We start from the raw sequence: 19,250 nt of genomic DNA on the forward strand, positions 1-19,250 counted from the left end.
AGATGGCTTTCCCTGACTCCATCTACTTCAGCACAGACTGAAGCCTGTCTGCTTTCTTTCAACCTTTCTTAATAAACTAACTCTTAATGAGTGATACATTTGCCACCCAAACCAGAAATTTCAGGAAGTAAACTCAGAGCATAGTTTTTATTAACCTTCCTCTTTTGGAGAAGAGGGCTTCAAGTGTCCTGAAATCACACATTATCAGCTCCCACTTCAAGTAACACAACTATCTATTGCACTTCAACAGTATCTCAAATACACCCCTTCTTATCCTGCAAAAAATAGACACCTACTTAGCTTTCCAGTGCAATGATCCAGCCAAGTACCCCAGCAAGTACACAGACTTCAAGGGGGCAAGCACTCCCTCTGGCTCCTTTGAAATCATTCAAGGAGGAAAGGCTTGCATTTGCTCAGGACCTTGCTGGATCACCTTGCTAAAAATAAGTTAACAACAATACTTGGCACTTTCACAAAGTGTTTCATGTGCTGAAACTCCTGTCTAAATGGCAATCATAGAACTGTTACTAGCTTTATTTTGTAGATGGAGAAATTAAACAAGGAAGCCAGTTATTTCTTGCACCTTATACAGTGAGACAGTGCTGGAGCTGCTCCCTCATCCACATGCTCCACCCTTCCAGCATCCCTATGTTTCTCCTAGCTGAGGGCACAGTCACAGCATGCAAAGCATCTGCCTAGCAGTCTTCAAACAAACTTTAAAAATTCAGTTCCACCTGTTACTACAGTCTGTACCAATTAATGTACATCACCAAAGTCAGTCCAACCCCCCTGCAATGAGCAGGGACACCTTCAACAGGTTGCTCAGGGCCCCATCCAAGCTGGCTTTGAATATTTCTATATTCAAAGTATTAATTCTATTCTGAAGTTATCATTCAGCAAGACAGTAAGTCCTATTTTGGCGCACCTGACGCTAGAACTCTATCGGCCCCTGAACCCCAAACCAAAGCACTGCAGCAATGAGATGCAAAGCATTTACCCAGTATAAACTTGGCCAGTTCAAAATTTGGAGCACAGGCTTCCTAATTGTACTCTGGACAATGAAACAGAGACCCAGCTGACTTGGAGGAGGCTGTGTTAAGGGGTAACATGGCAGAGCTCAGACTCAGTATGACCCTGGAACTGAGATTAAGCTGTGTTCCAATCTACCTCCCTCTCCCCAGTTTCAGTGGTGTTGAAATGCTTGCAGGGTGACATCAAAATCACTGTTTAAAGTCATTGAAGGCATCATCTCACTGCTTAGGGAAAAGGAAGAAATCCTGGCACCAAGTGGTCAGTGATGCCTGAGCACAGCACCACTGTGGGAAGACAGAGACAGATAGTGCTAAAGGCAATCCTGCCTCTGATATATTGCAGCTGTGTTAATTACCAAAGAGGGGAACAGCCTTGCCCCCACAGCTGGGTGTGATAAAAGAGTGAATTAGTTGGTAGAGAGTCAGTTGGAGTCTGCTCACTGTGCTGTGAGGACAAAGGGACAGGAGGTGGTGTGAGGGACAGATCAGGTGAGCCACTGTACAAGGGACACACAGGGATAGGTGGCTGTGCTTGGGACAGAGAGCAGTGAGCTGGAACTGAAGAAGGAAGAGAGAAGGAGAGAAAGAGCCAGAGCTTGTGGAGCTGCCCATAGGATTGCTACATAGAAAAGGTATGAAAGATGTCCAGGTAACATGGTGCTGATCCTTGGTGCCCTCTGAAGTTTTTAGTGAAGCACTCTCAGTGCCGTGGCCATCTGACTACGACACAGCCCTGTTCAGACTGCAGAGTGCCCAGCCCTCACCAGGCAGTGACAAGTGCTCTGGTTTTGTGCTACTGTAGAGCTCTGGATTAGCACAAACCTAAATCAGGCCTCTGACCCACATTTTAACTCCTTTCCTTATCCCAGATGATGATTCAGTGGTGATTTACAGAGCATGCCATTCCACCCAAAGTGGCATAAACAAGTTGTCCACGCTACAATTTATAGAGTAAAAATTGGGTTTTGCACAGAGTTTGTAAAATCAAGCCAAACATAGTAAGAGGAAGTGAAATCTCACAAGTTTGATTTCATTCAATTGCTGGATAGCACAACTTGTTATTCAGGTTAATACTGACACACACACAATGAAGTTTTGAAGTGCAAAATTTTTCCTATTCCACTGTAAATATATTTGAATTTAAACAAAATACAGATTCAGTGTGCTATTAAACAGTTAATATACCCAAAAGCTTCACTGCAAGAAAGCACTTAACCCATGTTGAACTCAAGCAAACAGATAAATCTTACAATTTTCCCAAGGATGTGCACTTAAAATTAAGACAAGAGTTTACTATTGCTTTTGCAAACATGTAAATAAAATTTCAAATAGATGTGTGTACTTATATGTATATAAAATTTACAAAATAAAAGTGACAACTACAGACAAACAAGCAGTAGACAATTCAAATTGTCAATAGACAATTCAAATACTGACAGAACAATTCCATTTATAGTAGTTTTGTATTTAAAATCAAATCCTGGACAAGCAGTGAGGAACATGGCACTGATCAGTACACTGTGAATTATGGAGCAACACTGAGAATCCTCTCCTCGTAAGTCTAAATGCAGCACAGAATAAAATTATGGTGTAACTGGGGTGAGGGGTGGGTGGGGGTGGAGGAGGTGTAATTGCTCTAAGAAAGGAGAATTATAGCTACTCAGCTGCCAAGAGCTCAAAGTGCTCCAAAACTACAGCTCTATTTCATCACATTTAATTTTTGTACATATATTAAATTCAGCCAAGTCAGTAGATTAAAATAATAAAGTAGATTGTATCACCAGACTTTGGCAAAATGTGACACAATCCCTTTTCAAAACCCTAAAATTGGCTTGCTTATGAAAACTATCACATGGCTGAATAGTGGCTAAAGGGCTACAAATAAATAGATTGCAGCAGCACAAGGGAGGTGCTAGCAGATTGCCACAGGGATTGGTATTAGGATCAGTTTTATTTAGCATCTTTATTAATGATCTGGAAGAACGGGTAAACAGTGCATTAATTAAATTCACAGATTTCAATATAGTGAGAAGTGTTATAAACATGACAGTGGGGAAAGAAATTATGCCAAAGGAGGTTAGAAACACTGAGATAAGCAAGAAAAGGGGATTCCTTCTGAAAAAATGCAGGCTAATACATCTGAAGAGAATTGAAAACCACAAATAATCAGTGAGAGGAAGAAACCCAAACCTGTTAAGCTAAAATAAAAGACCCAAGGGCAGCAGCTGACAGCAAATTATTCATGGACTTGCAACATGAATGAGGAAAAGAATAAGATGATCTGGGCTACACACGTGGTTGTACCAGACATTACAGTCTGGACTTCCTGCAGAAGCAGTGAAACACAGTCACCATCCCTCAGCAGTGCTCCAAGCAGCCAAGGATCTCCTGTCATCAGACAATAGAGACAGAATTCTGCAGTTTGGTTCTGAGCCTCTTGTGAAAATTCAAACAAAACCCGAACCAGCCCGGCCAATCAACCGACCAAAAGCCAATACTTTGGAATACCTCATCAGAAATAACAAAGAGGACAAGAGAAAAATCTGAAAGGATTACAAAGACTAAGGGTACAAAATAAATGACACAAAGCTAGAAAAGTAACATCATGAAGGTACAAGAAGCCTCTAGGCTCATTTCATCAAACATGGCACAATTTGTATTGTTTTAAAAAATAAAATAAACATAGGAAGTATATAAGCAGAATATTAGTTCCCGTTAGTAACATCTTCACTACACTGAGGTACAATCTCAAAAAAAAATTAACTGAAACTGTTTTTCTTCATTCATTAAAACTGGGCATAATATTAAAAAATATAGTGTATGAGACAATCTTGCAATAGCAGAATAATTTAATAGGCCTTTTCCATCTCTAACTTCTATGAGTCCTTAAGAGACAATAAGCAGAAAGACAACCTTCTGCAAAATTAAATCACTGGGATTCAACTGGAGAATGAAAATTAAATCACAGCAAAGTATTTTCTTCCCTGTAAGCATTAGCATTAATCACATGCAAAAGTAAAATATTAGTTAATTTGATTCCCTGTGCCTTCCAGACTCTGGTCGAAATGAATCAATGCAGGAAGACTGATTTCTCTGATAATTGGGGAAATGGTAAGAACAGAAGAAAAAAAGAAGTAAGGAGGGAAAAAAAAAAAAAAAAAAAAAGGTAGAAATAGCTGGTGAAAATGAAATTACCAAAAGGAATTTGACTAAAGAAAACTATGCTAGAGCATCTATTTCTTCTCTATTCCTAATAAGAACAGTATATGTAAAATTCCACAGTGATGGCTTAGAGAAAGTATTATCTAACTGTGGCTAGAATTGGGATAAGTCACCTTGGACAGTACCAACTGTCCAAGTCACTAATTTAGTTGATTAAAACCCCTGAAAAATGGCTTTGCTCTCTGTCCCCTTGCGGTGCTCAGCCCTTGGGTTTGCCGCAGGGACGAGGTGGTGGCACACCAGAACCCCAGCTCCACCCACACAGCGAACACTGGGCAGGATGAGCTTACACAACCGGTTTGGGAAGGCCTTCTCCTGCCCTGCTGTGAAATGAGGCACTCGGGTGTGCACAAGGCATTCCCTTGGCTGCTGGATGCAGTGTGTCACCCAGGAGGGAAGTGTCACACCACCACTTAAATCCACTCCTAAGGCCACCACGGGCCAGACTGGACAAAGCCACAGCCTAACCAAGCACTCTGTAGCTGGGGGCAGGCAGCACAAAGCCTTTCAAATTAGCAGCTAGATGATGGCACGGAGCCGTGAGGGACCGGCTCTCAACAAGAACTCACGTGCAGATGTCACTGGACATCAAGCCTGGCTAGTTTTGCAGAGGTTGGTAATTTCAGCTTGTGAGCTGGAGAAATTGATGCAAGTGCCATGGGAATACAGAAAAAATGGGCACGTGCACAGTGAGAGACAAGCCAAGCAGCTGAGACAGACCCCGCTGCCTTGGGGCCAGTGTTTTTTCCAGAGAGACAGCAGTTCTTTAGTTCAGTGACAGACTTCACTGAGCTGGCTAAGGGGTACATCATCAACATAACAAAGACTTGAGGAAAAAAAAATAATAATAAAGCCAAAGGAACAATATAGAAAAAAATAACTCATGATCTGTTTTGTTTCTTTTGATACATTTTAAAATATGCACTTTCCTCCTACAGGCAAGAAATACTGCATTTAATTACAAGAATAAATCATTACATTTTTATAGTTAGTAGTTTCTTCTACAATGAAACTAGATTAGTTTTCACTACACATGTTGTTGTTCAAATTTTATGGTAAGTTCTAATAACTGAAGTGTTACAAACAGTTCCGTTTGGGTTTGCTTTTTTTTTTTCTATTAAACCATTGCTCAGACTATTCTTTTGTTATATACATATATATTTCACAAAAAAATCTCTCTGGATTTCTACCTATTGCAGAGAAATACATGCTCTCTTAAAATGAGCCTCTGAATCTTATGAGGATAGACTTATCCCTCAAATTCTACAAAGAGTTTAAAACTTAGTCCCACCCGTGAGCAAAGTTTGAATTTTAATCCTCACACTTATAACTGGGCAAGTCCTTCACATTCAAAACACAGGTAACCAGTGGTTCTGCTGGGACAGGACCTTCTCTGCCACATGTAGTCACAAATGTCACTTTCTAATGCAATTTCTATAGGACTGTAATTATTTCCCTCTAGTTTCCCCCTCCTACAGCAACAAAATCAAGATGTAAACACAAAGGAAGTGCAGCAGACACCTCACTGGTTTCACTGCCATTTAAGACAACCCCAGCAGCTCTGTGCTCTGGGCTGATGAGGAAAGCACTTTAAGTTCTTGCAACAGAACATCCAAGTCGACCTCTTTTGCAGCCTGATTAATAGAAACAACCTCTGAGGACTAATCACAAGTCAAGCCCTGTTTTATAGATTAATAGAACAAAGGCACAACAGAATAGGGAAGGTTACAGGACTGGAATATAAATAAGAAAAGCTGTACATTCTAGGCAGATTGACTGCTAGTAATTATCAGCTAAAGGCACATCCTTACAGCAAGGTCTTGCTGTTGTGTGCTAGAACAGCTCATTTCCACATGAATCATTAGTCTATGTATCTCTGAATATTCCATCTCCAAAATCCACAAAACGATGACAAAATACTTCTCTGAAACAAATCACATCTTCATTTCACTCTTGCAGGGTCATCGATTTTCTAGGTTGATATTAGGTGATCCTAAAGTTTGTAGCAACTATACTTTTCAGCTACACATATGTGGATCAGAAATACAATACTGGCACATAGGGAACTGACTGTTACACAAACCCTGCAATATGGGACCAGATGCTACAGCCCAGCAGAGATGCCATGTACCCCATCTGGCCCTGCAAGGAGCTGTGCAGAGTGATCTATACTTGGTTTTCCCCATCATTTTCTAAGCTTTCCCAAATATTCTATCTCTCCCAATGTTCCACCTCTATACATGCAGCAATATAAGCTCTTGAACCGTATAAATCTAGAAGTTTATAAAAAAGGATCTGCAGGTTAGGCAGTGGAAGACAATATTCCTTAAAATGACACTTTGCAGATTCCTTGAGAAACACGAAGCTTATGTTATATTCATAGAGAAGAAGGAGTCAAACTTACTAGAAACTGCAAAACCAAATTCAGGGAGCCATAACTTGAGATTACAGTGTTTTAGGGCATCCCATATTAAAAATGGGAACACCTCAGGACTACAGCTTTCAGACTCCCAACTCAGGTTGCCTTTCTCATTTTTCTTGCAGTGCAGCCCATGGAAGTGTCCCAAGCAGCCCAGATGGAACACCAATAGAAGTGTTAAATAGAACACCTTTCTTGAAATTTATTGCATTCCCAGTTTTGAAAACAAGATGCATTTAAATCTGTGCCAGGAAAAAAGAGACTGAGAGAAAGCCTTCCTTCTTATATAAAGCTTACTTTATATACTACTTATATAAAACTGGAGGCCATACAGAACTGTAAGGATATTCTCAAGGTATAAACCAATATACCTGAAATCAAGAGATTAATACAGTTAGCAGCTGCAAATACCAGCTTTTGTCAGTGAGACACTGATTCCCACATGTACGAAAATAAACTGGCTTTCTGAACACCAGACCCCACAACCTTCCTGCCAGCTCTACCCATCATCCTACAATACAGCAAAACTGAAGGTGAGAGTTCTCCAGAAACAGAGGACAGACAGGCTGGCAGATCTGCAAATACGAAACTCCAGTACTGGCATTACTTGCAAAATAAATATGATGGCAGAGTTGTGAGATGATTTCAGATCACCATGAGATCACTTCCTGGGAAGCATTATTCCCTTAGTCAAAGTAGCCATTGGCACAGGGTCAGTATGGAAGGCAAACACACAAGCACATCTGTTAAGGAGTATTCTGTTTAATGTTTATCTGAAATGCTGAAGAGGAGCACAGAACGGAGCAACTCCCAGTGTTTTCTCCCAGGTACACTGTGCATGCAGACTGGAAAATTATGTCCTTGTCTGTGCAGTATTAACTGAGGAGGCAGCAAAGGTGGTGTGGCTTGTGAGACCTGAACTCACAGAGGTCCTGTGCAGCCCAGGCACGCCTGTGAAGGAACAAGGACAAGCTCTTGGCATCTTCCTGCTTGCAAACTACTTAAGCCTTCTCTGTGTGCACATCACAAACATGGCTCTCACCACACTGAGATTTTGATATTTAGCTAGTAGTGTCAGAAATGTCAGCAATCCTCATATTTTACACCTACACAAACCATGATATAGACCAGCACCCAAACGTTTTAGAGGTGGTTATAAATACCCACCAGTCTCATTGATTTTCAACTGAACCCATAAGTGTTGACCACTCCTGAAATAAGGTGCAAGATCTATTCTGCTGAACAGATTTTCATGGAAGTCTGATGAATGTAGTTGTCACTCTTGACCTTTATGTTTATGCTCAGATTCACAGTCAGTGGTCTCTTATTTAAAGTGCATGTGCAATTTTTGCTTTATTTCATGGCTTCTGTGAATTACTTTAAGCATTTTTATACACATGTCAGGGTAAAGTTAGCATTCTGATCAATAATTATTAGATAAATATGATCCAAATCATCTGGAAGACTGTCATGAGAAATATGACCCTTACCCTTTACTGGGACCTAATGAAATCTAGTCACTTACTTTTTTACTTACTTTTGGATGTAAATAAAATAAAAAACAATTGCTTCTTCATTTCTATTGTATTTTATCAGCATAACATCACATGAGCTCTGCTTGTCATCTCTACCTGTGGTGTAAATTCTTCCCATTTTTTCCAGTTTGTCCCAAATAGATGAAGTGTGAAACAAACCATTTGCAGATTGCATCTGTTTCACATACCAACCACCTTCTTTTCCCTGTCACCTCCTCCATCCCAATTTCATTCATTTCACTTCCCAGGAAGCTGGGCTTCATCACATGGAGTGCTTGCTCCAGAAGGCAAACACAGTAAATATCAAACATCATCCCCCTAGTTTCCTTAGTTTTACATCTGAGCTGATGTCATATGGTGTGGCATATTCCTTTGGTCAGTGTGGTTCAGCTCTTCCAGCTGTGTCCCCTTTCAAAATCTTGCCCAGCCTACTGAGGGAGAGGAGGGATGTTGGAGAAAACAGTGCTGCTGCTGTAGCCAAAACACAGGTGTGTTATCAACACCTTTCCAGCTCCCAAGGCACTGGGAGGGTGCTGTGAGGACAGGAGCTCCAGTTCAGCCAGACCCAACACAAACAGGATGTGCCCTCCCACAGATACATCCCATGTGTGATCTCCCTACCCTACAGCAAAGTCTTGGTATCCCACCCAGTTCCTCATTGGAGTCCTGGCTCCTCTGCTCAGCAGCTCTGCCAGAGAGCCCTGAACCCTCCCACCCTGTGCTCCAAGCAGCCAGGCCCTGATTGCACTCACCCACACATCCTCCAACAGGCCTCTCTGCCTGTCACTCAAAGCATCCACCTGCTCCCTAATTCTTCTCGCTTAGAGCATAGGGGAAATGAAGCAGTGAAAGTAATGAGGCTTGAAGAGCATTACGCAATGCAAAATCCATTCTGATGTCAGCTCATCAAAGCTGAAACCCCTCTCTTACTTCTCCACTCTCCTACCGTGAAGATGGCTGTCCTGGAGCAAAGTAATTTTTCAGTTAACCTTAACAGCTTGGTATTTCCAGCTTTGTCTTTATTTCCCTCTGTACCAGACAACCACAAAGAGGTGTGGTGCATGCGCAGGTGAAAGGAAATGGAAGAGCAGGAGTCCTGAAGTGCAGAAGCTGCATGGGAGAATTTATTCAAGCAAGCATCAACACACTGCAAGGAGTCCAGCCCTGTACAGAACAGCCTATCTCCAGATTTGGGTTAACTCTTGCCTGAACTCCTCTTTCCCAGCTCCCATTCTTTATGGGGCTTCAAGCCCCCTCCCAAGGCAAAGTCTGATGCTGGAGTTAAAAATGTCAGGAGTTTTGTAGTATTCTGTTTTCTACTGTTGGTAACTCCTCACTAGCTGTCAATGCCTCCAGCCTGCTCCTTGCACATGAATGCCACAGCGACCACTGTATTCCAGTGCTCAGAAAGGAAAGCAAACTGCTTTTTCCTGGAAAATAAAAACACACCCACCAAAGCAAAACTACAGGTATAAGCACAGCTTATCTATCAAAATGTTCTTCTGCTTGAGCAACCACACTTCAACCTACAAATGAGGAGGCCACCATAAATAATCAGTGCCCCAACACCACAGCTCACCCTCATTCTGCCTCTCTGCTGTTTTGCACAGCAAAAAATTGAACTACAGGAAAATTAAGCAAGAATTAGAGACTGAGAGCAGACTTCCACAATCATTTGTTTGTACTCCTGTGGAAGAATTCAAACCCCTGTTTCCACACCAGGAAAAATTCAAAAGAGCCAGGAGAGCTACCATTTTATGTCTCATTTAACTGGCTAGATTTCCATTCACAAATAGGCACAGTTTATTTGTTAACATGTGCAATGAATACTCTAAAGTTCTTATTCCTGCAGAAGTCAAGCCTGAAGAAAAGATCAAAACTTCATGATCTGCCCCAGTGCCAGGATGCAGAGCTGTCCAAAGAATGAAATAGTGCACGTTTGCACCACAGTATTAAAAATTGCTTATGAGCAAGTGTATTTAAAATTACAAACATCCCACTCTCTATAAAAAAAGAGGAAGAAAAAAAAGAAAGCTTTTAAAAAGTAAACAGGACAATCTTTTACTTGGAAGTGAATCTGGTATCAAGGAGACCAAAGAAAAATCAGCTACATTCCCATCAAGGCAAAAAATGTAAACAAACCACTGCAATTCTAGACCAGGGGGAATTCATTCTTTGATTCTAAACTAAGAGACCTGGTGGACAAATGCCAAGAAAAATGAAACAGAAGCCTGCACCTTTAAACACAACCACACTGCAGTGGTGGTGTGTTTGTTTAACATACAGACAGGAGACTTCAGTCTTTGCCAATAATTTTCTCAGTTGCTGACTTCTACTGCATAAACACCAGAATTCCTGAAAAACTGGTGCAACACACACAGCCCTGTCCAGTCTCCCCTGGTTTCCTCATCACTAAATGGCAAAAAAGAACTTTATTGCTGAATAGCCCAACTTCTATCCGTCCTTTTTTGGACACAAGCTAATTGCCAACTAAGACCATGAAAATAAAAGAAATGAGATTCATTTCAACCCATCACTGTATCTGAATCCCATCATGTCAGTTGCCAATTGGTTTTCCAGTCCTCACGCTCAATATCTGCTGTTAATTTGCTAGCTATTTCAAGAACTTGAAGACTGTCAGCAAAATCCATGATGCATTACAAAACTTATAATTGGAAAGAAAAAAAAAAACCTCTGACACTTTTCTGACAGGATAAACAGAGAATCTCAAAACACTGATCAGAACAAGGCAGAAGTACTAACTTAAAGCTGCTTGTACTAAAATATCATTGCAAATGAAGCACAGCAAGAAACGGAGTTAGAGAAATAATTTTAAACTGATGTAAAATCATTTGATGAAAGCCCAAGTTTTACACTGGCCTAAAAAGAAAAGGAAAAGACTGCACAAAACATTATTTTTAAAGGAGATGGCTGGACCTGTCTCTGCTTGCTTAAGGTTGCATTATCTATGCCAATTAAAACTTTGCTTCTGAAAAAGAGTTAAGGCACTTCCTCTAGAGTTACTAAAAAAAGCAAATGAAAGCCTTGGCTCTGCAGACGTGAGTGATAGTGAGCTGTTTGTTCTTGACCTCTGGATCACCCTACAGATCAAATTCTTGGACACAGGAAAAACCCACTAGTATTCATTAAAAGCAACTGGGAGGCCAGCTTTGTGCTTCTGTTCTTGAGACCCGAGCAAGCTGCAACTTGACAAACGTGCAGGATATTGCTGAACAATGCTGCTGTTCCTGTCAGGGGGGAAGAGCTTTATTCCCAGCCTCATTCAGATGAATTAATTTTCATCACAATCATGCAAATCACAGATTTCAGTCATTATTTAAATAATTGATTGTCATCTTTTACCTTTGAGGTGCTTTTCAGTTATCCCCATAAAGTTAATTCTGTTAACCATTAACACACATCAATTTATACTGAATTAGCTTTTACACTACATATTTCTTCCTTCAAAAAGATACATATATCTCCAGTATCTAAACAAATACGTAAGTTGAAAGTCCCAGATGTCCAGCTTTAGTTCTCATTCTGTCAGATACGAGTGGAATTTGCTCACATACTTTCATATCTAAAAGTGATGTAAAGGATTGCTTTGCTAGATTATTTTACACTTACAGCTTTTGACATTTTTTTGTGAAATTTTTATGCAGAACAGAATTTAAAATCCATAAATAAGCCTATTGCCTCAACTAAGAATCACAAATTTCAATGCACACACAATAAAGTACATCAGAACATTTTTTCTTTTCAACTACTTGTCTCTTTCAAACAAGCGAAAAACCACAAAAGTTACCTATAGAGCTGATCAGCAGAACAAAATAAAACAGCAAAAAAAATCCTCCCTGAACAATTGTTTCTGTCAAAATGTAGTTTAAACAAATTCCGGCTCTGGTTAACTGCCATTCTCTGGTGGTTTGAATGCTTTTAAAGCTTCATTAGAAAACACACATTGTGAGAATATTTGTATCCAAATGTCTACAATATACTATGGTAAATTCAGCCCTTAGCACGGATGAACAATTTCAAATATAATTTAAAAAAACAACACGGATTTTTAAATAACATTTGAATCTAAGTAAAACCTTGCACTAATTTACTCATGCATATTCAGCTCCCAAAGCTGCAGTAAAAACAGACTGTCTCTCCTCACCCTTTCACAGATACATCAGTATGAGTTATGCTTATGTTTACTTCACAGAGGGAGTTTTAAGATTTAAAAATTCATAAATCCATCACTGGTTTTATTTTCTGTCCTGTTTAATAAGAAACCTCAATCTCAAATTTCCCAAGGAGAAAACGTTTTCACTGGAAGCTTATAGAATTTTTTTACTGCATAAACTATCAATTATTTTCTCACCAAACAAGCCAGGTTCATAGGGCAAAGTCAGAAGGAAGAGAAAGGAGGGGAATGTTTTTGTGGATTGTTATCTATAGACCAAATGGAAAATCTTCAGCCATTTTGTTCCTTCAAGGTACATCAAAGAATCTCCTACTTAAGGTGTGAAAATGTCAGTTACATTCTTCACCTCAGAAAATGAGCAGAGCTCTGAATGTGATTTATGTCCCACCCTTGCACTTTTCTCTTTTAGGGGCTGATACACTTCTTTTCAACTTCCCCTCCAGCTAATGCCATTTAATACTCTCAGAAGCATCAGGCTAAATTCAAATTTTCTGCTCCTTAGAGGCTGTTGTTATGCACCACCACACATTCCAATTGCAAATACACATGAATGCTTCCATGTATTGTAAGTTATTTTTTACTCACAAATTCTGCTAAATTGTAAGTTAGGAGTCACTACTTGAATTCTCTTAGGTCTTTAGAAAGCTTTTAGATGTACCATGAGTAATAACACGTAATGAATATGAACTGATATTTCATCTCTGTATTTACATTGAGTTGGCAATTTACATTTTCTAGAGAGATGACTTATAGCCAGCCTTCCCAGTACTCTGGCAATTACTTCTTAGAAACCCCTGAATCTGGAGGCTGAAACCTCCAGAATCACATCTGTTATTCTTGGTTTGATCCTTCTTTTTTAAATTAAAACCAGTAGCTTCATCAGCAAATGAGATTTCCCACCCCCCCACCCCCCCGGAAACACTTACAAAACTGCACATAAATTGAATGTGCCAACTTATCTCATGTTAGGGTTGGCACATCTTCCAGGTTAATGACCAGTGTTCCATTTCTGTGACAGAATTAATTTGGGTAAGGAGGCCATAAATACATACAAAACCCCACAAATTCTCTTCCTTTGGGGTAATCTGAAGATTTATAGGAATTGAGCAAGATGTGATTGGAGGGGAGAGAGTATAAAAATTTAACAAGTGGTAAAATGCTTGTCTGATCAGTCTGTCTCAGTTTGCAGGCACAGAACAAAACTAGAGCAGATTTGCAGATTTTTCTCATATCTGATGGGACTTCTCTTTCCTCTGAAAGACTGGCTATGATACAAAATACTAGTAAATTTTCACATTTTCTAGAAATTGTCATTATAAAAAAAAAAAAAAAAAAAAAAAGGAGGACTGGGGAGAGAGCAAATGTATGGACAATACTACATTTACCACATTTCTGCTCTCAACAGACTGGCTGACTGATCTAAAAAGCTGTATTGAAAATAGTAGCCTCAACTCCACACCAACAGTTGCTCAAAACATGATTTGACAACAATTTTTCACAGTTAACACAAATGAAGTATCGTTCAAGAGAGAGAAGTCTGCACTTGGTTGGAGCTCAGTGTCAATTTCTAACAGTCTAGCTTCATTTATCATGAACCACTAATGGGAAAAATCCAGTTATCAATAGATTATAGGGAAGATGAATTCAGGTTTGTCTTCCATGACTAGGTCAGGCTACATATGCCAGTCACTTTTTACAGCTAAGACAACTAAGTGCCTTGATGTGATGTCCCTTAATATTACAGAACAAACATTCCAAATCCATGTGTACACCTGCAAATTGAAAGAACTTCTAAATGCAGCTGGAGATAAAAGGGTGGCAGATTTCCATTATAGATTTGGGAAGGAAAAGAAGAGAAAAAAGAACATGATGTATTGCCAGTACATAGGAATGTAAAAGGAAAGGTGCATGACATGGTTCTCCTTTTCAGAACACCAAACTCACTCTCCTCCAGACTTGGATTCTGTGTTATCTAGGTCTCTTCAGCAGTGCTGTAGGAAGCTAAGTTCAGGTAAGTCTTATCCAAAAAAATCTGGAAATATATCTACACTTCCTAATCACTGGGTGCCTGCAGAGGCCCCCCAAGTCTAATGCATACATACAAAAGCAGCTAAACACAATCTCTACCTTAGCAGCAAACCCTCCTCAGCTCCTCACCCTGCAGGCAAGCCTCAGACCCACCTCACTACCCAAGGCCTTATGTGCCCTGCCTTCTGTGCTATCACAAAAAAATTACTTTGAAATGTCTTCAGGAGATGTTTCCTAACCTGAATTAAGATAATCTTTCCCAATTTGCTGATATTGCAGGATTTAGAGCATTACTTTTTCTTTTTTAGCTAAGCAATGTCAGGCTGATTTAAACTCGTAGCTAAAGGCTATGACTTAAATTAAAAGATTAGTAGCTCAAGTCAAGAATGTAAGATACAGAGCTAGATCAGAGTTTTCTAGCTAGCACTAATGCATACAGTATGATGAGGAAAAAGCATTGTCAGAAGCATCAACGTGTGGTGTCACACATATCACCAGGGTCTGCTGGCAAAGACAACAAAGATGAGATGAAGGGGAAAATTTCTAATGCATGTATAGATTTGTCCCATTTTCTGGCGCAACCCCTGCTGTCCCTCTCTCCTCTCCTACTTTCACTTTAAAGCAAGCCTGACATCAAAAATAAGTTATAAGCTTATAATAAGCCCTTCTTATAGGTGTGCATAAATTAGCATCTTGGTACTTCTGCTGACAATTGAGAATGCCAAGCAACAGAATGATTATCACCATCACTCAAGTTCAGGTCTCTCTGGTAAAGTCTGAAAGGGCTGTGGCTGTTCTTAGCAAGAGAATTTAGAGCAAGTGCTACCTAAGGCTCCCCGGAAAGATGTCAGGCATCACAATTAAATGACATGTAGAAAAAACAAGGAAGAATCTCCTTAGCACAAAACTGGGCAGCAATCTTTCCTGCATGACATGCTTGACACATGGGTGGAATGAGACCAGAACTGGTTTGAAATTTTGTTATCACAACTTTACAAGCAAAAGAAAACAATGCCTAGAACAGATCAAAAATAAGGCTTAAAGCATTTGCTGCCTTGTGCCCTTATGCTGTGTGGGTGTTAAATGCCACCACACAAATCTATTAGCACAGCAGATATAAATAGCTCAGCAGTATAGAATGTAATGGGGTTTCCCTAATACATCCCAAAATGCCACCACAGTCAATCCACGAGCACAGAGTCAGTACTGACTCCACAGTTTAAGTGCATTCACCAAGCAGAATAGAAATAGTTACAGTTCCTTTTGTCTTCTTTCATACACATGGCTAAATAGAGATATCTATCCAAAAAGAAAAGGGAAAAAAAAGAAAAGCAACTGTTTCAGAATGGTTACAGCTCAGTCTGATGCTGTTCTGCAGGGCAATGCAACAAAGCAGCTTCATGCACGTTCAACAGGAATGGTTCCTGCTGTGGTTCAAGTAATAAACAGCAAAGAAAGTTTAAATTGAGACTTACCACGGGGCACCATATATTCGGAATCCTTTAACTGTTACCTCTGAATCTTGTAAGTAAATACTATTTGTCAGGAGTGACTGAACATTGTCAAAGTCCTCTGGTTTCAATTTGGACACAGAGGGAAAGCGGTAGTAATCTTGTTTAACAAGGTCTGCCATGAATTCCTTATCAAATGTCAGTTCATGATTCCCAGCAATCACTATTTTATATTCATATGGTAGGTTTCCTGAAATAACAAAAAAGAGGACTTAATTAGCACATTTCCTCCCCCACCAGCAGGGCTGGCACAATAAGCAGACAGCTAGCAGTGACAGAGTGGAACACCCGGGGCCGGTGTGCATCTCCACGCTGGGCACAAGAGACTGATGCTGCTTCTCCTCCACTCACTGCAACGGCATCAAAAATGCACAAGAATGGCACACAGAGCCTGTACTGCAGAGTTCAGCAAAACCACCTCCAAAGGTGCCATAAAACACCACTGCTGGGCTATTCACCTAAGCATGACAATGAGGCCTTTAACCAGGTAAGGGCCAGCAGTCCCCAGGAGTGACCTGCGGTGAGGAACCTGTGTGTCCATGCAGGCAGTGACCAGAGACTGCAGGATGCCTGCCATCTATGTCCTGAGAGCACCAAAGCAGACTGCTGGTTCTTTAAATTATTTGAATTAATTTGTATTCCAGTGGCATTTATTCAAGACTTAGTCCCCAAAGCTTCAATTCATATGCAATGTACTTTTATATTGTTATTATTATTGTTATTATGTTTATGGCAAGATCTCATGTCTTGTAAAAAGCACACAAGTAGAAGCAACCACAGAACTCAGCCAAATAAGACAAACTAGGAAAAAAGAAAATCTGGTTAATTCATTTACCATCAGAGTCAGAAGTAAAGAATTACATGTTTGCTCCCCTCCTTTCAGGGGAGCTAATACCATGGTTTGGAAGGAGGCATGGATCATGCTCACAGAGACAGATTTTTAGAGTTCAGAACAGATTTTCAAGCACTTGGTATCAGCAATCAGTGCCAGATCTTCCAAATAAACATACTGGGTGCTGAGCTCCCTTAAAAATACAGTCCCACACTATGGTGTCTTCACAGAAGTTAGGCTCTTTTACAAAATCTGTCCCACTGTGACTTGCCAAAAATCACTCGTAAGATTGCATCAAAGCTAACTCCTGCTGCCTTCCCAATAAGCCTGATTTCTTAGTCTCATACCTTATCCTTCATTTTGGTGTTTATTACTAATAATCATTTAGAAATGGCTGGGCTTGTTTTGGGGATTTTTGGGCAGTTTGCCTTTGTTTTTTTTCATAAAGGTAGAAAAATGTATGTAGAAATCCATGGGTCCATCTTCCCATTCTGGAACTCACAAGATCTATCCCAGGGAAGAAAGAATCAGATGTCATACATTTCTTGTGAGTACAGTTCTCCTAGACAGAAGTGGCTTTTCTAGTTTAAAACTTGTCTTTCAACTTTTAAAACTGTTTGGATTTGGGTTCTTTTTTCAAGTTAAGTCTCAGAGTAAAGCTATATAAAGTATATACAAAGATTAACTTCTCCCCTAAATAAGACTTACAGCGGAACCAGTGAAAACCCTCTGCTTTTTCAATATCTACAGCATAGAAAGAGGAATTATGCAAGGTATGTGTGCAAACTTCATTTTTGCGAAATCAGTTAATTCTGAATAGAAAACCAAAAAGCTACAAATCTCTTGAAAAAACCAAGCAGACTATGTTTTTCATAGACACCAGACACCTCACATCTGAACAAAATACAGCTTGTTCATAACTCTCTGTGGTGCTGCATTAGAATAAAAGCTGGGGAGATGCAATAAATGCTTCTCTACAGTTTTTGATTCACTCCCTTCCCACTTTCCTCCCCTTCCCCATCTCTACTACATGCTGCTCTGCAATGTATTTTTATATAAAAACTCTGTGTGGCATGTATCTACAATTCCTGCTCTCTTTGACTCTTGGGCACAAGATAAAATTGCTATTTTCTCTTCTCCCAGGAAACATAAAAGATACCACCAGCATGAAATTTGATACACTTGTCATAACAATCAATCCCCCAAAACAAGCTAGGTGTGATAATATTCTCAGAGGAGTAGGATGAAGAAGTTAAATTCAAGTTTCTGCTAAGTTATCAACATTTGCCTGTTCTAACACAGAAAACTCTTCATCTTACTTGGTACATGTCCAAGCTTTACACTTTCATTTATTTTGATAGACTTGAAAACCAGCACGTTTTGCTGATATTATGCCTAATTAAGCCTGGAGCATTTTTGCTCAACATTTTTTTTAACTTTACATTTTAAAAATAAGGGCTTACTTTGTAGACACACAGGACATGCAAAAGCAAACTAATGGTGACATCAGTAATTATTAAAACATATAGATGTAATATTATACATGTTATAGAAGCACCTGAAATCTGTAGGGGAAACCCAGACAGTATTTTTTGCACTTAGTGTGAAGACACCTGTTGATATTTTTAGGACTAAGGAGATGTTCCACTTGTTCATTTGTTGAGAGGAGGCACTGGGGAGCTGGGGGGCACTGGCAGGGAACAGCCTCCTGCTGCCAGGGAGCCCAGGATATGTCCCCACCAACAAAATCTAAGGATTAACAGCAGGACCAAGGACTGAGGCAAGACAGGCTCTGAAGAGGAGCCCTTACAGGGACCCAAGTTCATCAGCACTCACCCCCGAGCTCTGGCTCAGTGGTGCTGCACCCTGTGCCCATGAGCTGGGGAGGAACCAGTGCTGGCTGTGGGTGTGACAGTCACCAGCCCAGGCTCCTGGTCCTCCAGCAGCCACACCAGAAGCCGTGTGCTCTGTATTTGTGCCTGTTGCAATCTTTGCCACAGGGAGGGTACCAAGGCCAGGCCTTGCTCCCCACCCAGGGCCTCCAGGCCATCACCAGTCACTTTTGGTTCTTGTTCTCTGGTGCTGGCCCAGGAGCTCCACATGAGCAACACCACCCCTGAAAAGCCCAACACATCAAAAGCCAGGGCAGCACCAAGAGGAAGTTTCATTCAATTCTTCTCTCTTCCCTGAGGAAAGACTATATAGCACTAATCATAGTAATAAATTACCTGCAATCAGATTGGCTATTTATTAATCACATTCTGGTTTTTCCTTCTTGAAAGCCCTGTGGCATTGTGCAACATTCACTCTCTCTGATATAATTTCTGAAATATTTTGGTGTGATTTCTTTTGGCAGACCTGCCCTTTGTCTATAATCTGTTGACCTTGTGTTTAATATGGAAATATGAACAGTCATCTTCAAAAATATCCTACTCCATGGTAATTTAGTTTTATCTTGACCAGATCAATCTCTGTGT

The 19,250-nt window shown here is 40.2% G+C and overlaps 1 protein-coding gene across 3 annotated transcripts in view; it reads right to left on the bottom strand.

The window, feature by feature from the left end:
* The window catches only part of MPPED2 (metallophosphoesterase domain containing 2), a 104,162-nt gene that overhangs the window by 31,060 nt on the left and 53,852 nt on the right, over window positions 1-19,250 (bottom strand). For all 3 annotated transcript variants that reach the window (XM_083885324.1, XM_083885325.1, XM_083885323.1), the window contains one exon: window positions 15,906-16,131. In XM_083885324.1, coding sequence (XP_083741450.1) covers window positions 15,906-16,131 — 226 coding nt within the window. The remainder of the gene's footprint in view (window positions 1-15,905; window positions 16,132-19,250) is intronic.

Source organism: Zosterops lateralis (genome assembly GCF_965231275.1).
Source record: "Zosterops lateralis genome assembly, contig: SUPER_6_unloc_1, whole genome shotgun sequence".
NCBI classification, from domain to species: domain Eukaryota; kingdom Metazoa; phylum Chordata; class Aves; order Passeriformes; family Zosteropidae; genus Zosterops; species Zosterops lateralis.